The sequence below is a fragment of the Babylonia areolata genome, chromosome 28 (assembly GCF_041734735.1).
Source record: "Babylonia areolata isolate BAREFJ2019XMU chromosome 28, ASM4173473v1, whole genome shotgun sequence".
Classification (NCBI taxonomy): domain Eukaryota; kingdom Metazoa; phylum Mollusca; class Gastropoda; order Neogastropoda; family Buccinidae; genus Babylonia; species Babylonia areolata.
Window position 1 is genome coordinate 3128252 of NC_134903.1, and position 22874 is coordinate 3151125.

At 48.1% G+C, this 22874-nt stretch overlaps 1 protein-coding gene across 1 annotated transcript; it reads left to right on the forward strand.

Annotated features, from left to right (window-relative positions):
• LOC143301724 (leucine-rich repeat-containing protein 23-like) lies at positions 1-22377 on the forward strand. The gene is made up of 7 exons (XM_076616110.1): positions 1-197; positions 1516-1628; positions 14044-14297; positions 15972-16102; positions 16859-16995; positions 17961-18195; positions 21193-22377. The coding sequence occupies exons 1-7, from the start codon at positions 96-98 to the stop codon at positions 21238-21240; spliced, it is 1020 nt and encodes a 339-aa protein (XP_076472225.1). The 5' UTR covers positions 1-95; the 3' UTR covers positions 21241-22377.
• Positions 22378-22874: the final 497 nt, after the last annotated feature.

The following is a 22874-nucleotide window of genomic DNA, read 5'->3' on the forward strand; positions in this document are numbered from 1 at the left end:
CGCGCCATTTTGATCACTGACAAGTGCGTGTGGACTAGACATCCGTGGGTTCGTTTACCGTTGCTGAGTGCTTTGAAAACCTCCCTGAACTCAGAATGGCTGACGAAGAAACATATGACGAAGAGGAAACAGGCGAAGAACAAGAAGATGAGCTGGAACGGCTTGGAGACGACGAACAAGAGCAAGAAGATGAGGAGGTATGTCGTTGTTCTGCATGGTGCCGAGAAATGCTGGATATATGCAAGCACTGCTGTGTCTAATCTCTTAACACAAGAAAGGAGCCAGATCTAATAACACAAGAGAGGAGTTAGGGCCTGAGATTTCTTGTCTTGTCTTGTCTGTGTTCATGTGGTAATCCCTGTTCAAGGCAATGATCCACAACGGGAGTGCGCTGTGGTAGATTAATGCTATGTCCGACCGTGAAGCCCCTTATGTAGTTATGCCAGGGGCACAACCCAGCATCAGTCACAGAAGAAAAGAAAAAAATGCTGTCCTGCAGCAACAGTGAGCCCGAGGCCTGCAGCCAGCCCCCAGTCCTGATCTTGAAGGCCTGAGGAGAAATGGCAGGGATGTGGTCAGGAATCTGGTTCCACAGATAGCTGAGTGGAAAAAGGAGTGCCTGTGGGAGTCAGTGTAGGAGTAGGGAACTTGTTATTTCTCTGGGTGGCCTCAGATGGTTCTATTTATCCACACTAGAATACCTAGCCCAGGTGCTGCCTCAGCCAAGCCTGGGATTTCTACCTGACTCTGTCAATCAGTCTGTCTGTCTGTCTGTCTGGTCTCACAACGCAGAATACAGGTATCTGACTCTGTCAATCAGTCTGTCTGTCTGTCTGTGGCTGGTCTCTCAATGCAGAATACAGGAGCAAGGGCTTTACCAAACCAGGCATCTCTTTCCCTCTCTTCTTTCCATGTATCTCTTCCTTTCTGTGGATCTGTCTGTCGCTTTCACCCCTCTCTCTCTCACTGCAGATTGATCTGTGCTTCACACACACACACACACACACTCACACACACACACACACACACACACACACACACACACACACACACACACACACACACACATTCTCTCTCTCTCTCTCTCACACTCATTTTTCCTCCTCCCCTCCTCCCATACCTATCCCTCCACATCCTCCGCCACCCCCCAGAGCCCTTCATTCCCTCCCTTTCTGCTTCCACCCTCCCCTCCACCCTACCCCCCTTCATTAAAGCAAAAGATCAACAGCAAGATCAAAAACAAAACCCCCAAAACAAAAAACAAAAACTGAGCAGGTTTGCTGGTAGAATAGAACAATACATGTCACACACACACACACACACACACACACACACACACACACACACACACAAACACACACACTCACTCACTCACTCACTCACTCACACACACACACACACACACACACACACACTCACTCTCTCTCTCTCTCTCTCTCTCTCTCTCTCTCACACACATACACACACTTACTCAGAGCATATCAACATAACTGTGTGGTGGGATGATGTTGACAGAAGCCACCTCCAAACCCGCTGACAGAAGACATTGTGGTTGAAAGCCTGTCCTTGCTGTGTAAGACAGGGGATGGGCTGTCCCATGCTTATGTCCGTCTGGACATTCACGAAAGGTTGGTGCTCTTGAAACTGTGTTATGTCTTTGCTGACTAGTGTGTCAGTGGCTTTCTTATGAGTATAATGGATTATAGGATTATATCTTTTTTAGCCTGTCCAGTGCTGGATATTCACAAAAGATCAGTCATTCAGTGGTCTTGAAATTGTGTTATATCTTTACAGACTGGTTTGTCAGAATGGCTTTCGTATACATATGATCATGATAAGTTAAAAATGTATATATATTTTTCATTCTATTCATGTTTTTTATTTATATGTTATACTTTCATGTTCTCATCATTTCATTTATGCAATTCTTCATGCATGTCTTAGCAGGCACCAAAAATTTATTCTGTGTGGGATTGATAAAGTGATACTGCATAATGCATTGTATTTTATCTTAGCTTTACTCATGACTGGTGCTGGTGAGTGTGCATGTCAGTGAAGGGCTGTCTCCTCACTGAGTGTCAGTTTCAAGGTCTCGGAGCATGTTCACAAATCCATATGCTCTACACCGGACCTGTTAAAAAAAACAACCAACCAAACCCAAAGAGACAGAAATTCACAGGTCAGGATGACAGTCACCATTCTTTCCCTGGACTTCCTCCGTCTGGGCTTGCTGTACTGGTGTTCACTGCTGATGAGTGCACAGAAAGTTGTCCTGGTATCTTGACGTTGCTGTACTGGTGTTCACTGCTGATGAGTGCACAGAAAGTTGTCCTGGTATCTTGACGTTGCTGTACTGGTGTTCACTGCTGATGAGTGCACAGAAAGTTGTCCTGGTATCTTCATGTTGCTGTGCTGGTGTTAATTGCTGATGAGTGCACAGAAAGTTGTCCTGGTATCTTCATGTCGCTGTGCTGGTGTTAATTGCTGATGAGTGCACAGAAAGTTGTCCTGGTATCTTGACGTTGCTGTACTGGTGTTCACTGCTGATGAGTGCACAGAAAGTTGTCCTGGTATCTTGACGTTGCTGTACTGGTGTTCACTGCTGATGAGTGCACAGAAAGTTGTCCTGGTATCTTGACGTTGCTGTACTGGTGTTCACTGCTGATGAGTGCACAGAAAGTTGTCCTGGTATCTTCATGTTGCTGTACTTGTGTTCACTGCTGATGAGTGCACAGAAAGTTGTCCTGGTATCTTGGCGTTGCTGTACTGGTGTTCACTGCTGATGAGTGCACAGAAAGTTGTCCTGGTATCTTGACGTTGCTGTACTGGTGTTCACTGCTGATGAGTGCACAGAAAGTTGTCGTGGTACCTTCACGTTGCTGTACTGGTGTTCACTGCTGATGAGTGCACAGAAAGTTGTCCTGGTATCTTGACGTTGCTGTACTGGTGTTCACTGCTGATGAGTGCACAGAAAGTTGTCCTGGTATCTTGACGTTGCTGTACTTGTGTTCACTGCTGATGAGTGCACAGAAAGTTGTCCTGGTATCTTCATGTTGCTGTGCTGGTGTTAATTGCTGATGAGTGCACAGAAAGTTGTCCTGGTATCTTCATGTTGCTGTGCTGGTGTTAATTGCTGATGAGTGCACAGAAAGTTGTCCTGGTATCTTCATGTTGCTGTGCTGGTGTTAATTGCTGATGAGTGCACAGAAAGTTGTCCTGGTATCTTCATGTTGCTATGCTGGTGTTAATTGCTGATGAGTGCACAGAAAGTTGTCCTGGTATCTTGACGTTGCTGTACTGGTGTTCACTGCTGATGAGTGCACAGAAAGTTGTCCTGGTATCTTGGCGTTGCTGTACTGGTGTTCACTGCTGATGAGTGCACAGAAAGTTGTCCTGGTATCTTCATGTTGCTGTACTTGTGTTCACTGCTGATGAGTGCACAGAAAGTTGTCCTGGTATCTTGGCGTTGCTGTACTGGTGTTCACTGCTGATGAGTGCACAGAAAGTTGTCCTGGTATCTTGACGTTGCTGTACTGGTGTTCACTGCTGATGAGTGCACAGAAAGTTGTCGTGGTACCTTCACGTTGCTGTACTGGTGTTCACTGCTGATGAGTGCACAGAAAGTTGTCCTGGTATCTTGACGTTGCTGTACTGGTGTTCACTGCTGATGAGTGCACAGAAAGTTGTCCTGGTATCTTGACGTTGCTGTACTGGTGTTCACTGCTGATGAGTGCACAGAAAGTTGTCCTGGTATCTTGACGTTGCTGTACTGGTGTTCACTGCTGATGAGTGCACAGAAAGTTGTCCTGGTATCTTGACTTTGCTGTACTGGTGTTCACTGCTGATGAGTGCACAGAAAGTTGTCCTGGTATCTTGACGTTGCTGTACTGGTGTTCACTGCTGATGAGTGCACAGAAAGTTGTCCTGGTATCTTGACGTTGCTGTGCTGGTGTTCACTGCTGATGAGTGCACAGAAAGTTGTCCTGGTATTGACGGGCGCAATAGCCGAGTGGTTAAAGCGTTAGACTGTCAATCTGAGGGTCCCGGGTTCGAATCACGGTGACGGCGCCTGGTGGGTGAAGGGTGGAGATTTTTACGATCTCCCAGGTCAACATATGTGCAGACCTGCTAGTGCCTGAACCCCCTTCGTGTGTATATGCAAGCAGAAGATCAAATACGCACGTTAAAGATCCTGTAATCCATGTCAGCGTTCGGTGGGTTATGGAAACAAGAACATACCCAGCATGCCCACCCCCAAAAACGGAGTATGGCTGCCTACATGGCGGGGTAAAAACGGTCATACACGTAAAAGCCCACTCGTGTGCATACGAGTGTACGCAGAAGAAGAGTCCTGGTATCTTGACGTTGCTGCACTGGTGTTCACTGCTGATGAGTGCACAGAAAGTTGTCCTGGTATCTTCACGTTGCTGTACTGGTGTTCACTGCTGGTGAGTGCACAGAAAGTTGTCCTGGTATCTTCACTTTAAACTCATGCTACACTGATACCATGTTACAAAAGCTGAAACAGTCAACATATGGCTCAAGATCAGCCAAAAGAAGATGCAGATGATGACACTGAACATTCAAGCCCTTCGCCAATCCAAGTAAACAGAACAGGTCTACCCACAAGCGAAGAGTTTACACACCTGGGCAGCACAGTCCGACATGATGGTGGAGCAGGCAGCGACATCAAGAGCAGTCACAGCAAGGCCAGAATCACCTTCAGAATTTTGAACAACAAACATGTGAAGATCGCCCCATTACAACACCCACACCAAACTTGCTACCCTGCTCTATGGCTCAGAATGCTGGAAGATAACTTTAGAGCAATCTAAGGAAGTTGTCAACCTTCCACATGAAAAACCTCTGAAGAATCCTGCAAACCTTCCAGCCCAGTACCATCTTCAATCAACAACTTCTCGTCCTCTGCAGTCAAGAGAACACAGAGACCATCATCTTGAGAAGGTGATGGAAATAAAGTGGGCATTTGTATTTGTATTTCTTTTTATCACAACAGATTTCTCTGCGTGAAATTCGGGCTGCTCTTCCCAGGAAGAGTGCGTCGCTATACTACAGCGCCACCCATTTTTTTGTATTTTTTCCTGCGTGCAGTTTTATTTGTTTTTCCTATCGAAGTGGATTTTTCTACAGAATTTTGCCAGGAACAACCCTTTTGTTGCCGTGGGTTCTTTTATGTGCGCTAAGTGCATGCTGCACACGGGACCTCGGTTTATCATCTCATCCGAATGACTAGCGTCCAGACCACCACTCAAGGTCTAGTGGAGGGGGAGAAAATATCGGCGGCTGAGCCGTGATTCGAGCCAGCGTGCTTAGATTCTCTCGCTTCCTTGGCGGACGCGTTACCTCTAGGCCATCACTCCACTTGCATGTCAAGCAAAGAGAGCAAGGTCACATCACCCAGCCATCCCTTCACAGGACACCGGAAGGTAGGGTAGGTGTAAGAGAGGCAGGCCAAAGAACTCTGGCACAGAACAGTCCAAGGAGAACTGAAGACCCTGAAGTACACAGGGAGCTCTTCACTGCTGCTCTACACGCCAGAGGGCGTAACGGGCAGTCTGTCAGTTCTTGTGGGCGTAACGGGCAGTCTGTCAGTTCTTGTGGGCGTAACAGGCAGTCTGTCAGTTCTTGTGGGTGTAACAGGCAGTCTGTCAGTTCTTGTGGGTATAACAGGCAGTCTGTCAGTTCTTGTGGGCGTAACGGGCAGTCTGTCAGTTCTTGTGGGCGTAACAGGCAGTCTGTCAGTTCTTGTGGGCGTAACAGGCAGTCTGTCAGTTCTTGTGGGCGTAACGGGCAGTCTGTCAGTTCTTGTGGGCGTAACAGGCAGTCTGTCAGTTCTTGTGGGTATAACAGGCAGTCTGTCAGTTCTTGTGGGTATAACAGGCAGTCTGTCAGTTCTTGTGGGTATAACAGGCAGTCTGTCAGTTCTTGTGGGCGTAACAGGCAGTCTGTCAGTTCTTGTGGGTGTAACGGGCAGTCTGTCAGTTCTTGTGGGCGTAACAGGCAGTCTGTCAGTTCTTGTGGGTATAACAGGCAGTCTGTCAGTTCTTGTGGGTGTAACAGGCAGTCTGTCAGTTCTTGTGGGTATAACGGGCAGTCTGTCAGTTCTTGTGGGCGTAACAGGCAGTCTGTCAGTTCTTGTGGGTATAACGGGCAGTCTGTCAGTTCTTGTGGGTATAACGGGCAGTCTGTCAGTTCTTGTGGGCGTAACAGGCAGTCTGTCAGTTCTTGTGGGTATAACGGGCAGTCTGTCAGTTCTTGTGGGTATAACGGGCAGTCTGTCAGTTCTTGTGGGTATAACAGGCAGTCTGTCAGTTCTTGTGGGCGTAACAGGCAGTCTGTCAGTTCTTGTGGGTATAACAGGCAGTCTGTCAGTTCTTGTGGGTGTAACAGGCAGTCTGTCAGTTCTTGTGGGCGTAACGGGCATTTGGTGTCATATACTGTACCATGTCAAACTGATGCAAACTAGGCCTATGGTTTGCTCTGTTTGGCCAAATTTCGCGCGGCTAACAGTGAAAAGACGCCCCTCTTAGTCTGGCCCGCTCTTAGCCAATCAAACGCCTCTAACAGCTATAAGCGCTGAATCATTCCTTTGGCCAAGGCTCTCCACGCCATCTTGTCAGGTTTTCGCTCTGTCTCGTCTAACGCTTTTTTTGGCTATTAAGCGTTTTCATTTGGCCTTATTTTGTTGTATGCGGCTTGCATGTGTATTGTGCTTACATTCTGTGTACTCGTTTCGACTCGGCCCCCTCGATTTCTTCGTATTTTTCTACCTCTGAGTCGATCCTGTCTTTCCTTTCTCTGTTGGGGATCGTATTGTTCGCTGGGTGCTTACGCGCGGTACCATGCCTCGTTTGCCATCCTACGAAGGCAGGGATCATGATGCTGGCAGAGATACTCACCAAGAGACTCTCCCAGGCCCGGAGCTCATGATTTCTCCCGATAGGGACCGCGGCGATGCGTCTGCAGACGCTGATCGCAGAGGGGACGCTCGTCCCGATAAAACGGTCATGAAGGGGACCGGGGGGAAAGGGATTCGAGCGTCACCTCCCGAAGTGTCCCAGCGCGAGGCGGGTGGAAGGGGGAGTAGCACGTCCTCTCTTGGTGGTGGGAACTCGCGGCTGGGTGCGGACTCCCAAGGGGAGGCCGCCCCCCGCCGTTACCCGGGTCCCCACACAGAGACAGCCCTCAGGGGCCCCAGTGCTGTTTCCCCTCCTCCCTTCTCGGTCGACCCCCCTCCCCCACCTCCTCCTGGGGGAGAAAAACAGTTGGTTCCGGGGGGGGACCTCCACTTAGCCCACCCCGGGCCAAGCCACCCCAGTCTCCCCACGGGAGGGGATTCTGGGCGCGTGGCAACCTGCTCTGCAGGTCTCCCCGCTATCCGGCCAGTCTCCCCTGCTGGGGGAGTCCCGCGCGTGTCAGGCGGTTCCGGGCAGTCAGACCGCTGGCCTTTCGGCCTGTCTGACACCCAAGTCAGACCTGACCTCCCTCCGACTTGGCCAGGTTTTTCCCTTCAACAAGGTCAAGGCACCAGTGACCCTTGGGGCTGGGGTCACGGGATGGCTGGTGCCCACGGGTGGTATCCCCCATTCTACCCGTACTGGGGTGCACCTATGGTGCATGCTGGGCTCCCCACCGGACCCAACCCAGCACAGACCACAGAGTGACACACACAGCCCCGACAAGAGGGATTGACTCTTCGTTGGGCAGGTCGAGCTCCTCGACCAGTGTTAACACTACAGCCTCGAATCGGTCCTCTGTCAGCACGCAGGTGACTGCCACGGTCACTACGGCTTCCTTTTCAGGACCGACGGCAGCTGAGGGACCCCGCTCAGCCCGTGGGAGCCTGCTGGTCCCACCTACCCAGCCCTCGGTCCTAAAAGGAGATGAGTGGGTGTTCGTCCCCTCACAGCACTCGTGGGTCCCTCTGGCGTCCAGGGACGCTCTCTCTGAGAAGGTGTGGCACCCACCATCCCAAGCATGGTTGGACCTACGGTCCACACACTCCCCACCCACTTCAGGTGTCAAGGACATAACAGAGGAGACCAGGGTCCCTGCTCGGGATCGCCCCAGCTCATCCCGCTGGGCTGACCACAGCCCACAGGACGCCCCCGTGGGATGGCACCCAGCAGGGGATGGACTGTGAACAAGAAGGACAGCCCCTGTCTTCGGATGAGGACGAACAAGCAGATGAGCACTCTTCGCCCCCATCCCAGTGCGACAGATGGAGCCCACGCCTCCCTAGGGACCAGCCTGAACCAAACTCGGACTTTGCCGAGCTCGAACTGACCCTCCCCAATAGGGTCACACATGCTGAATCAGTCCCTCAGGCAACTTTGTCACCCTTAACCCTCCTACGGTCAGGTGACTCTAACTCCAGAACCACAAGGCGACTCAGAGTGCCAGAAATGGCTCAGGAGTGGCTTAATAAGCCAGCCCGCACCGTCAGGGGTGCTGCTTCCATCCCTCCTCCAGGCAGGGAGTCACTCTCTGCCCCGGGCGCTTTTGCCCCAGGCAAGTTCCTTAAAGATCCCTCCAAGGGAGGAGTGTGGTCCTGGTACACACAGGACCACCCTGCCTACAGGGAAGCAGAGCCCTCCGCGCAGGACAGGATGTTGGTCTCACAGCGCACCACCTTCCCCACCTCAGCTACTCTTCCCTTTAAGACATTTGCAGAGTGGGACAAACTGGCCCGCCGCTGCCTCCTCGAGGTGTCCACGGCTTATACCTTCTTTGACGCGTTCCTCCACAGAGCCATTGAGCTGTGGGAACGACGTCCAGTTCAGCAGGACACGGAGTCTCCTTCGTCTGGCCTGCCTGGCCTCTTCTCAGACCCGAGGTTAAACACTTTTGGCAATCGAGTAGCGTCTGGTCTCACGGCAGCTGCAGACGCAGCTACCAGCCTTCACTTCAATACGGTGCTAGCGCGGCGGGATGCTGTTCTCCGCCTCTCTAACATTCCAGTAGAGGAGAGGGCTGCTCTGCGGTCCATCCCAGCACAGCAGCACTCCCTCTTCGGCCAGTATGCGCCGCATTTTGTCAGCCACAGGGCAGAGACAAACCGGGAGGTGGCCTCATATTTAGCCCAATCCTCCCAGGGGCGCCAGGGTTCTATGCCTTTGAAGAGACCCGCCACCAGGGCTCCTCCATATACCTCGCCTCCTAAGCCAAAGCGGCGTGCTCAGAATCAGCGGCAGAGGAACAAACCACCTCATGGCCGTCCAAGCCGTCCGGCCATGCCCAAGGCCAGAAGGCAGCACCCCCAATGACTGGGCCCCGATTCAGCACCGCCAGTCGTTCAGCCCCTCCAAGTAGGAAACTTGTCCCGGCACGCGCATCAGTGGCGTGCTCTGGGACTCAACGACTGGATTGTGTCGGTGCTAGAGTCGGGGTACATGCTCCCTTGGGTGGGGGACCGCCCCCCTCTAAGATCCACTTCTCCTCCTTATGTGCCCAGCTCGATGGAGCAGGAGAGCGTCTTAGAGAAAGAGATATCGCACCTACTCCTCATAGGGGCGATATCTCAACTCTTGGACCCGGGCCCCGGTTTTTACGGCCGGTTGTTCGTGATTCCAAAAGTCTCCGGAGGGTGGAGACCAGTCCTGGACTTGTCCCCCCTCAACAGATTCCTCCCCAAGATGAAATTCAAGATGGACACACAGGCACAGATTCGGGAGACCATGCAACGGGGAGATTGGGCGACGTCCATCGATCTGAAAGATGCTTATTTCCATATCCTCATCCACCCGGCATCCCGCTGGTACCTGAGGTTCGTGTGGAGGGACAGAGTGTTCCAGTTCTCTGCCCTCCCATTTGGTCTGTCCCTTGCCCCTTTCCTGTTTACCAAGGTGGTGCGGGAATTGGTGTCAATCGTCCGGTCGGAGTCCATTCGGCTCTGTGTGTACCTGGACGACTGGCTTATTCTGGCCCAGTCACAGGCTCTGTGCCAGAGTCATACAGCCAGACTTCTAGACCTGTGCTCCCAACTGGGCTTCATCACGAACCAGGAGAAATGCGATCTGTCCCCGAGCCAGTCCTTCGACTTCTTAGGGATGAGATTCGACACGCGGTCCATGATAGTCTCTCCGACGCCAGATCGGTGGGACCGTCTGGCAGGCCTCCTCAACCACTTGCGCCATTCCTCCCAAGCAACGGCGCGGACACTTTCTTCCCTCCTGGGCATGATGGAGTCCATGGCACCTCTCATCCCTCTGGGCAGGGTTCTCAAGCGCCCTCTTCAGAGGGCACTCAGGCTACGGTGGTCCCAGAGCACTCAGCCATGGGATACCCGGATATGTCTGGGCGAGTGGTTCCTCGAGGTGACATCAGAGTGGTTAACCACCCCTCTTCTGACACAGGGGGTGCCCATAGCCCCACCTACTCTTCAGGTGGCACTATTCACAGACGCCTCCTCCATGGGCTGGGGAGCCCACATGGACTCACTCCATGCAGCAGGGACTTGGTCCCCGGAGGAGCGCCTATGCCACATCAATGTTCTGGAACTGGAGGCAGTTCGCAGGGCTCTCCAGCACTTCATAGCGGAGGCCAAAGGCAAGACCATTCGCTTGTTCACGGACAATACAACAGTCGCTTGTTACGTGAACAAAGGGGGCGGAGCGCACTCGGCAGACCTCTCTCTGCGGACCGAGGCTCTCCTCCGTTGGTGCCACAGCAGGGGCATTGCACTTTCAGCGAGACACATAGCAGGGAAAGACAACATTTTGGCAGATGCTCTCAGCAGGTCCAAGAGTGTCATACACACAGAGTGGACCCTGGACAAGGACACCCTGCAAGGAGTGTGGGAACAGTGGTTCCGGCCGATGGTGGACCTCTTTGCGACAAGGTTCAGCAAGAGACTTCCCACTTACGTCTCTCCAGTCGCCGACCCAGAAGCATGGGCAGTGGACGCTCTCTCTCTAGATTGGAGCAGTCTGATTGCCTACGCGTTTCCTCCCTTTCCAATCCTGTCCAAGGTGATACGGAAAGCCAGGTTGGAACGCCCGCAGATGATCCTCATTGCGCCGAAACGGCCAGCCCAGCCCTGGTTTCCGGTCCTTCAGTCCCTGACACATGTTCCACCACTGGAACTGGAAACCAAACCTCATCTGCTGAGGCAGCCTCGTTCGGGCATTCCTCACTCCAATCCTCAAATGCTCCACCTGCACGCGTGGCTGCTGTGCGGGCGGATCTGTCAGCATCACCATTGAAGTCTTCCACCCCTCGGTCAGCCTCTGTGTCCGCCGCGCTGACCAAGGGGGGTGCCTCCTCCGACCTCCTCTCCATAGTCTCCAAAGCCAGGAGGGAGGGAACAGAGACTTTGTATGACTTTCGATGGAAGAAATGGCTGAGTTGGTGTACAGCTCAGAACATTCCCCCTACTAACCCTACGAGCATGCAGCTGGCCAACTTTTTGGCTCACTGCTCCTCGGTTCTCAACCTGTCTGCTAGTTCTGTGAGAGGGTACAGGTCTGCCATTTGTACCACTATCAAACAGCTAGGTGGTCCCGCTTTTGAAGCTGATTTCCTGCTCAGAGAAGTGGCTAGGGGCGCCTCTCTGAAGGAAGCTAGGAATCCCAGAAGAGTGCCCCTCTGGGACTTGTTCCTGGTGCTGGATTTCATTCGAAAACAGCCCTTTGAGCCATTGGGGACTATTCCTTTTGACCTGCTCACTCTCAAGACCACTTTCCTTCTGTTGCTGGCCACGGGCCGTCGTAGAAGTGAGATTCATGGTCTTAGTGGTATGCCACAAGATCTAGCATTCCACAGAGATGGTTCCATCACTCTTCGTTTCCTTCCAGAGTTTCTGGCTAAGAACCAAGACCCCGAGGTCCCTTCCCCCTCTCTGAGGGTCAGACCTTTGTCGGATATTCTGGCACAAGATGATGAAGATAGGCATCTCTGCCCCGTTCGGTGCCTCAAATACTATTGCAATAGGTCTCGCCATAGGCGTTCTTCTCAGAGGCGCCTTCTCATCTCCCTCAATGAGAATTACAAGAAAGATATCGCTGCAGGCACCATTTCCCGCTGGGTTTCCCAAGTCATTCGTAGAGCCTACTCTCATGCACACAAGGATCTCAGTTGTCTTAATCCCAGAACACACGAAGTGCGGGCCATAGCTACTTCGGCTGCTTTCCAGCACTCGGTACCACTGCAGCATGTCTTGGAGGCAGCCTTCTGGCGGTCGGAGAATCCCTTCATCAACTTCTACCTCCGGGATTTCCGTATGACCAGGGCTGACGGTTCCAAGGGGATTTCCTTTGTCGCGGCTAACACTGCCGTCTCAGTTTCAAGGGCTCCCCATACGAACCAGTAGGCGTTGCCCTCCTCCATTTGCTTTAAATTCTGCATCAGTTTGACATGGTACAGTATATGACACCAAAAGGAGGAGTTTGTATTATACTCCATGTTTGGTGTTTACATATACTTACCATGTCAAACTCGAATGCCCGCCCGTCCGTCCCCGCGTCTCCGCCGTGGTTCTCATGGGGCATTTTCATTCATGGCCACGGAATGATTCAGCGCTTATAGCTGTTAGAGGCGTTTGATTGGCTAAGAGCGGGCCAGACTAAGAGGGGCGTCTTTTCACTGTTAGCCGCGCGAAATTTGGCCAAACAGAGCAAACCATAGGCCTAGTTTGCATCAGTTTGACATGGTAAGTATATGTAAACACCAAACATGGAGTATAATACAAACTCCTCCTGTCTGTCAGTTCAGTACCAGTAACCAGTAAGTCAGTCAGTCAGGGCGTGAGCTTACACTCTGGCCAACAGCAAAGTGAGAGCTGTATGATCAGTGGTTTCTCCATTGCAGTGGGAAGTCCTTTTCAGCTTCAGGAAGTTGTGCTGGTTCTCTTCAACTCGGACACTGAAGACGAAGATTTTAGTGGATTCAGTGGGCAGGATGACGTTGAATAAATGTGACTATCCCTAAATTATGGATCTTATTTTCGTTGTGTTTATTTATTATTTTTTTGTGGCACTAGCAGTATTTTCGCTTGCTTTTCTTTGTGTTTATTTCATAACATACAGTATCAACAGCTTTTCCGTAGTATCAGTATATGTTTCGGTACCGGAAATAAGTGCGGCTTATAAACCGGTGCGGCTTATGTATGTATAAAGTTCAATTTTTTCCTAAATTTAGTGGGTGCGGTTTATATACCAGTGCGCTCAATAGACCGAACTTTACGGTAGGTTTATGTGAATGACTATGATTCTCTAACTAGGAGGCAAGATTGCACTGGCTTTTAGTGCTGCAGCCTTGGGTGGCTAGTCAGCCTTTGGGAACCACCCCAACACTGACTGTCCTAAAACTATCTTGGCTGAGAGAGTGAGGATGTAACTAGGGCAAGACACTCTCCACTATGACAGCAGTTGCCTCCTCTGGTGTTCTGATGGTCATAGTTTGGATATGACTGACTATCATACAAAAAACACGATGGGCGCAATAGCCAAGTGGTTAAAGCGATGGACTTTCAATCTTAGGGTCCCGGGTTTGTTATGGAAACAAGAACATACCCAGCAAGCACACCCCCGAAAATGGAGCATGACTGCCAACATGGCAGGGTAAAAACGGTCATGCATGTAAAAGCCCACACGAGTGAACATGGGAGTGGCAGCCCACAAACGAAGAAGAAGAAGATACAAAACAAATAAAAATCATACTTTTTTTTGGTCATAGTCGGACACGACTTGGTCATAGTCTGACACGACTGACTGTCATACAAAAAGCCAACAAAAATCATACTTTCTTTTTGCCCCGTGCCTCAAGGGTGTGTGACTGTCATTAAAAAAAAACACACACACAAAATCATACCTGCTGTTCGTGTGCCGCAGGGGTATGTGACTATCATTAAAAAAAAACACACACACAAAAAATCATACCTGCTGTCCCTGTGCCGCAGGGGTATGTGACTATCATTAAAAAACACACACAAAAATCATACCTTCCGTCTCTGTGCCACAGGGGTATGTGACTATCATTAAAAAACACACAAAAAAAATCATACCTGCTGTCCCTGTGCCGCAGGGGGGTGACAGACATCGAGATGATGAACGCCTTCATCCACCTGCGCTACGTGGACGTCAGCAAGAACTCCCTGACGGACCTGTCCCCGCTCAGCGCCCTGACCCACATGCTGACCCTCAAGGCGGACGAGAACCTGCTGACCAGGGTCCAGATGGACGAGATGCCCTTCCTCCAGTCGGCCAGCTTCAGCCACAACCGCCTCAACACCACAGAGGGCCTCAACCACCCCATGCTGGAGCACCTCATTCTCAGCAGTGAGTTGGTGGGCTGTGGTGGTGGTGGTGGTGGTGGTGGGAGGGGTGTGTGGGGGTGGGTAGGGGGGAGGTGAAGTGCGTATGTGTGTGTGTGTGTGTGTGTGTGTGTGTGTGTGTGCTTAACTTTGAAAATAGATAAGAAAAGCACTGGGAGCCTGTATTTAGATATACATTGTGTGTGTGTGTGTGTGTGTGTGTGTGTGTGTGTGTGGTGTCTGTGTTTTTCCCCCAGACAGCAACATCACAGTAATTGTTTCTTCCCCCCAAATACCAACATCATGTTGATTTTCCCCAAACACCAACAACATGTTATTTTCCCCAAACACCAACAACATGTTATTTTCCCCAAATACCAACATCATGTTGATTTTCCCCAAACACCAACAACATGTTATTTTCCCCAAACACCAACAACATGTTATTTTCCCCAAACACCAACAGCATGTTATTTTCCCCAAACACCAACAGCATGTTATTTTCCCCAAACACCAACAACATGTTATTTTCCCCAAACACCAACAACATGTTATTTTCCCCAAACACCAACAGCATGTTATTTTCCCCAAACACCAACAACATGTTATTTTCCCCAAACACCAACAGCATGTTATTTTCCCCAAACACCAACAACATGTTATTTTCCCCAAACATCAACAACATGTTATTTTCCCCAAACACCAACAACATGTTATTTTCCCCTAACACCAACAGCATGTTATTTTCCCCAAACACCAACAACATGTTATTTTCCCCAAACACCAACAACATGTTATTTTCCCCAAACACCAACATCATATTATTTTCCCCCAAACACCAACAACATGTTGTTTTTCTCCCAAAGAACGTCATGTTCTTTTTCCTCCAGACAACATCATGTTGTTTTTTCCTAAACACCAACATCGTGTTGCCCCCCTGCCCCCTCCCCCCCCCCCACCCCCTATCCCCTAAAACCAACATCTCCTTGACAACAACATCACATTGTTTTCCCCCAAAAAACACCATCATGTTGTCTCACCCCCCTTCCTGACAACAACATCATGTTGCCCCCCCCACCCCCCCCATACCCCTCCAACAACAACATCATGTTGCTTTTTCCCCACAGACAACAGCATCATGTTGTTCCCGCCCCCCCCCCTTCCACCCCCCCTCCCCCCAGACAACAACATGCTGTTTTTTCCCTGCAGACAACAACAACATGTTGTTTTTTCCCTGCAGACAACATCGTGTTGTCCCCCCCACCCCACCCCCACCCCCACGACAACAATGTCATATTGCTTTTTCCCACCCAGACAACAACAACATGTTGTTTTTCCCCTGCAGACAACAACATAATGTTGTTTTTCCCCCCCAGACAACAACAACATGTTGTTTTTTCCCTGCAAACAACAACATCATGTTGTTCCCCCCCCCCAGCCCCCAACAGACAACAACAACATGTTGTTTTTTTCCCTGTCTCACCCCCCCAACAACATTATTGTCTCACCTCAACAACATCATGTTGCTTTTTCCCTGCAAACAACATCATGTTGTTCCCCCCTCACCCCCCACCAGACAACAACAACATGTTGTTTTTTTCCCTGTCTCGCCCCCCCAACAACATTATTGTCTCACCTCAACAACATCATGTTGCTTTTTCCCTGCAGACAACATCATGTTGTTTTTTTTCCCCCCCAGACAACAACATCAGCCAGGTGACGGGGCTGGACGCAAACAAGCTGACACGCCTGCACACACTGGAGCTGAGAGGGAACAAGCTGGAGAGCACGGATGGCATCTACCTGCCCAACGTCCGGAACCTGTTCCTGGTCAGTGGCTTCACTGTGTCACACACTCACACACACACACATCCGGAACCTGTTCCTGGTCAGTGGCTTCACTGTGTCACACACTCACACACACACACACACACACACACGGATGGCATCTACCTGCCCAACGTCCGGAACCTGTTCCTGGTCAGTGGCTTCGCTGTGTCACACACTCACACACAGACGCAGACACTCTCACTCACACACACATAGACACACACACACACACACACACACACACTCTCACTCACTCACACACACACACACACACACACATAGACAAACACACACAGACACATACACACACACACACACACACACACACACACACACACACAGAGGAGTGAAATACCAAAGAAGTATTAAGAAGTATTCATGTCGCTTGTCGGCACATGGCTGGGAAGAGCATTCCCATGTTCAATGGATATAGTGTGGAGTGGTGTCCTTGTGGTGAAACATGCACTCACACACTGATACACTCATGCGCGCGTGCACACACACACACACACACACACACACACACACACACACACACACACACACACACACACACACACACACACACACACACACACACACACAGAGGAGTGAAATACCAAAGAAGGTACTGAGAAGTATTCAAACAGAATACACCATCCAGTCAGCTGTTGCCAAAATTTGTACAGACTTTTGTGCAAACCCTGTATAATTATTTATCATTATTATTATTATCATTATTATTATTATTTTGAGCATCATAATGATCTCTTTCAGGGCGCCAACATGATCAAGCGCATCGAGGGTATGAGCCGCTGCGTCTCCCTTGCCACCCTCCATCTCCGTGACAACCAGATAGAAAACCTGGACGGGTTCACCGAAGACCTCAAAGAGCTGCAGTACATCAACTTCAGGTCAGTTAGTAGGGGGCTTAGTAGGTGGTGTCCTAAGTACGTTAAAACAGAACAGGCACCACTGAACGCCACCGAAGTGACTCAGCAGCAGTGCGGGGTCTCCTCTGGTGTGTGGCCTCCTGGCGACCTAACATCGATGGTTCCCTGCGGACTGCCGATGCTGGGACTGCGTTGGATGAACCCAGGTGTGGCAGTGTATGGGGGAATCTAAATGAGCGGCGTGGGAGTAATGCCACTGAAACGGTGCAGATGATGGGGCAGCCAAAAAAACACACACAAAAAATGTTTACCATGCGAATTTAATCTTCTGCTTGCATATACCCACGAAGCATATTCTGGCACTAGCAGGTCTGCACGTCTGTTGACCTGGGAGATCAGAAAAAAATCTCTACCCTTTTACCCACCAGGTGCCGTGACCAGGATTTGAACCAGGGACCCTCAGAGTGAATGTCTGACGCCTTTAACCACTCGGCTGTTGGGCCCATCATAAGAATATGATAGTATTGTTTTCGCGTTTTGGGTTAGTCTTGTCAAGGTCTTCAGTGTTGGCAGATTCATGGGGGACTGCTGTTGGAGGGCTGTGGTGGTGGTCTCCACTCCGGGGAAGACGCTCACTTGGTCTGGCTCTGCAGCTAGGCCATTATCGTCATCAATAGGGGGCGCAGTAGGTGGTGTCCTAAGTACATTAAATCAGAAAGGTACTACCGAACACCACCAAAGTGACTCAGCAGCAGTGCAGGGTCTCCTCTGGTGTGCGGCCTCCCGGCAACCTAACATAGATGGTTCCCTGTGGACTGCCCTGCCGGGACTGGGACTGTAGCAAGGCTGTGTATCAGGGGCGGAGGGGTGGGAGGGGGACTGGGAATAAACGGCACGGGAGTAATGCCAGTGAAATGGTGCCAGATGATGGGGGCAGCAAACCAAAAAACAAAACAAAAACAAAAACAAAAAAATCATTTTCCCAGGGGCAACCTGGTGTCCTCGGTGAAGGAAGTGGCCAAGCTGAAGGAGGTGCCCATGCTGAGGGCTCTGGTGCTGTCGGAGAACCCTGTGGCGGATGAGGACGACTACCGCATGGAGGTGCTCATCGCCCTGCGCACCATGGAGCGACTGGACAAGGACGAGTTCTCCGACGAGGAAAGGCACGAGGCTGAGGAGATCTACGAGACCCGCAAAGCTGAGGCTGAGGCCGCAGACACCGTGAGTTTGTGTTGTGTTGTGTTGCGTTGTGTTGCGTTGTTTTGCGTTGTAAGATAATGTAAGGTATTGTGTTATGTTGCATTGTGTTGTGTTGCGTTGTGTTGTGTTGCGTTGTTTTGCGTTGTAAGATAATGTAAGGTGTTGTGTTGTGTTGCGTTGCGTTGTGTTGCGTTGTAAGATAATGTAAGGTATTGTGTTGTGTTTTGTTGCGTTGCGTTGCGTTGCGTTGCTTTGTGTTGCGTTGTGTTGTGTTGTGTTGTAAGGTAATGTAAGGTGTTGTGTTGTGTTATTGTTGTATTATTAGCAGACAGTGGTGAGCGGGGCAAGGGGGGGGGGAAGGTGTTGTTGCACTGTAGCAACACGCTCTCCCAAGGCAGAGCGGCACAGATTTCACACACAGGAAGTGATATAATACTGCCTGTATGGCGAGGCAAAAAGCATCATTGATGTAAAAGTGTGTTCATAGATTTTAGTGAACATGAGACTTGAGACCATGAACAGAGAAGGAAAGAAAGTGAAAACTTTTTTTTTTTTAAACATTAAAAGAAAGAAATTAGAACACTTATTGTTTTTTTTGTTCTTGTTGAATTTTTTTCTTTCAGACTTCGAAATCCTGAATCTGGTTAGTCACATCATGTGTGGGGTGTGGGGGTTGGTTGTTCACTGGGGTATTGGGCTGACAGCTTTTTTTTTTTTTTTTTTTTTTTTTTTGCGTGTGTGTGTGTGTGTGTGTGTGTGTGTGTGTTTAATGGGGAATTATATTATTTTATCCCTTGAATTGTTGGGCACTGATTGGGGATGGGTGTGGGGTGTTTGCCAGTTTGGTGTGGATGTATTTAGAAGAGCAGCCAGTTGAAATAACACTGTCTTGTAGATGTGATTGAAGGTCTTGCGAAATTTTGTTGTTGTTGCTTATAATGATATATTTGAAAAATTTGTGCTTGAAAATAGTGTATAGTGCTTCTATGGCGTAAGCTCTTCATGGAGTGGGCTCAAGCTGCTTCCCTTGACACAGGACACAAACAATAGTATATGACTGTTAGTCACGTCCAACTATGACCATCATAATGACAGATAAGGCACATGCTGTCCCAACTCATCATAACAGCAGGTAAGGCAAATGTCTCCCAATTATCTGGGGTATGAAATTTGATTATAGTGGAGAGAGTCTTGCCCAAGTTGAATCCCCACTATCTGGACCAGGAGGGCTTTATGACAGTCAGCGTTAGAATGGTTCCCAAAGGCCAACTAGCCCTCAAGGCTGCAGCACTAAGAGCCAGTGCAATCTTGCCTCCCAGTTTGAGAATCATAGTCTTTCACAAGAGACTAAGCTGTGAATGAATTCCCGTCGTGGTGGAGAAACCATTGATCATACATGGAGCTCTGACTTTGCTGTGAGCCCGCCCAGCTGTAATTCTTTGATATTGGTGGAGGAGTTGGGCTTGGTTGTCAGAGGCTGTCAGAGACACACGCTGTATGGGAGCGCTTTATAGGTGGAGGGAGCTTGTCCCCACTGCCGTCCCTGGCTGTGACAATCCTCACACAATATGGAGGATGGCAAACAGCAGCACACTGAGAAGAGGGGAAGAAAAAAGAAAAGAAAAAAGTATATATATATATATATATATAGATACATACATCATTACATGTGATTGGTTGGGGATTTTTGGTTTTTTTGGTGGTTGTTTGTTTACACTTGAGAAAGGATACTTGTGTATGTGCTGGTGTATGGGTGTACATGGGGTTTGTGTGATTTTGTGAAGGTTTTGTTGTCCGGTTAATTTCTTGTTATTGTATGATGTTATGATGATTATTGTTTGAATATCACACACACAAACGCGTGCGCGCACGCGCGCGCACACACACATACACAAACACACACACACCCTAATATCACACACACACACACACACACACACACACACACACACACACACACACACACACACACACACACACACACACACACACACACACACACACACACCAATATCACATACACACACACACACACACACACACACGCACACACACACCCCAATATCACACACACACACAATATCACACACACACACACACACACACACACACACACACACACACACACACACACACATTTTGAGAGAATTATTGTCATATCATTTGCCAGCAATATGGTTAAGAAATAGAACCTTAAAGGACTGCTGATAGAGTGTGAATTCCATGCTTGAAAAAAATATGAAAGAATCATTTTATTTTTCATGATATGATTTCTTTACTATCTACTTATTTTGCTTTCAGACAGAACAGAGGAAAAAGAGTGTGTAAATTCCATGCTTTAAAAAACCAAAAAAACCAAAAGAAAAAATGATCACTTTATTTTTCATTGTTTTATTTATTTATTTATTTTTTTTTAATCTATTTTGCTTTGAGATGGTAGAGGTGAGGTGGGCAAATTCAATATGTTAAAAAGCAAGATTAGTATCGTTTATTTGTTTTTGTTTTGTTTGTTGTATTCTTTAAAGAATCGTTTTATTTTTCATTATATTGTTCATTTTATTTATCTATTTTGCGTGCAGACAGAACAGGTGAAAAAGTGTGTGTGAATTCCATGCTTGAAAAAATCATTTGAATGTGGTGCTGCAGCAGAATTAGGCAGTGGATCAGAAACCCAGTGTCCAGCACTGACCATGGTTGAAGGCCCTGTTTCAGCATGCTGTGGTGTTGTGTCCCTTGGGGAAGGGACTTCACTCTGATTTCCCTCACTCCACCCAGGTGTGAGTGGGTGGGTTACCTCACTTTGTTTGGGGAAGGTTGACATGGTGGATGGGGAAGATTGCCCCTTGCCTTCCTGTGTGGGGACCTAGACATGGTGGACATCATTTTGAATTCACTGCCCCTGGTGTCCGTGAAAAGGCTTTGGGGACTTTTAACCTCTTTGATTATTTAAAAAAAAAATCATTTTATTATTTTTTTCTTTGTGTAGTTCATTTATTTTCCTGTTTATTTTGCTTTCAGACGGAGGAGGTGGCCAACTCAGAAGCTGACGAAGAGACGGAGGGATGAAGAATCAGACGACCACCAAAAAAGAAAAACAAAATGGAACACAAAAAACCCCCACCTAGATTGGTGATTGTGCCAGTAAATCGTAATTTTTTAGAATCACTTGTAAATGCACTCACAAAACTAGATTGGTGATTGTGCCAGTAAATCGTAATTTTTTAGAATCACTTGTAAATGCACTCACAAAACTGGACTGGTGATTGTGCAAGTAAATCTTGTTTTTTTTAAATCACTTGTAAATGCTCTCAGAACTAGAAGAAGAAATGGATACAGACAACGAACAGGTCACCAGGGTAGTTCATACAGTAATTGCAGTGTGAATGCCAGTACACATTCCAAAGTAACAATGTTGGCATCAGGACATTGTCACACATGCAGAGTAGAATTGAGTGCAGAAAATTTCCTTTGGCTAGCCAAGTAATGCAGAAAAAAAACCGAAAGAAGAAATTCATGAGTCTTGTCCAACAAGTTGTTGATATTGATGCTGTTTTTTTTGTTGTTGTTGTTGTGGAATTCAGGTTTGTTTTGACTCTGTGAAATGTTTGTACATTCTTTATACTCATTGTTCAGGTCACTTTTAAAATGGTTGTGCCAATAAATTCTGGTCTGTGTGTACATTGATGATACACAGCTCTGGTCGTGATAACTTGCCTTACCTTTTGTGATATATATTGTTGATCATTGTTGATCTCTACATGAACCTCTGGTCATATATTTTTTTCATCAGAACACTTCAAGAATTATATGTGTTGAGCATAATATCTCTGTGCTTCAGGAATAAACTCTTGTTTGTTTGATATGTTTCTTATTATGGACTGGGTTTTTCAAAAAGATATTTTGATATATCCTATCTCTGTTCTTCATGGAAAACTGATTTTCACATTTTTTGTTATAGATTGTTGTTTTTTGTCATTTTTAAAGACATTTTTGATCAAACTTTTTTTGTTTGTTGACAATCAGTATTGGAAGAACCTTTTTTTTCCTACAAAATGTGGAGTTCTTTCTTGTGTGATATTTTTGAGATACACTTTGTATTCTCATGTTGACAATGAGTCTTTAAGAACTTTAAAAATTTTCTTATTTACAGTATGCTGAGTTGTTCCTTGTGTTGTGCATATTATTTTTTTTATGCTGAGTTGGAAAAAACCCCCCAGTTATTATTGAAAATTAAAAAAAAAATTTTTTATTTTTTTATTTTTTATTTTTTTACAATATACTGATTTGTTTATTGTTTTGTTGTGCATGTTTTTTTTATGCTGACTTTAATTAAAAACAAACTCAGTCATTTCTGAAAAACTTTTTTTTTTTTTTTTTTTAAACAATATACGGATTTGTTTATTGTTTTGTGCAAGGTTTTTTTAATGCTGGATTTTAAAATATTTTTTTTAAAGTGTGGTTGGGGTGCATGTTTGGAGTTTGTGTTTATTTTGTGATCTGTACGGTTTACACACAGATTTGGTCTGGGGAACACTCAGTCTCTTCCAGTGACTGTTATCTCCACATGTTTTGTTGTTGATGCTTTGGTTAAGTGTGAATATTTTTCTCTGACTCAACCATCAGAAGAAAAAAACATGAAACATGTATGCAAGAGTCCGCTTTAGCCAAAAAAAAGAAACACCATTATTTTCATTATCAAA

Bases quoted from the DNA above. Each gene is read 5' to 3' on its own strand.
- LOC143301724 (XM_076616110.1), top strand. From the start codon at position 96: ATGGCTGACGAAGAAACATATGACGAAGAGGAAACAGGCGAAGAACAA. The intron at 198-1,515 runs GTATGTCGTTGT...TGATGTTGACAG, and splicing joins AAGAGCAAGAAGATGAGGAG to AAGCCACCTCCAAACCCGCT. The intron at 14,298-15,971 runs GTGAGTTGGTGG...TTTCCCCCCCAG, and splicing joins GGAGCACCTCATTCTCAGCA to ACAACAACATCAGCCAGGTG.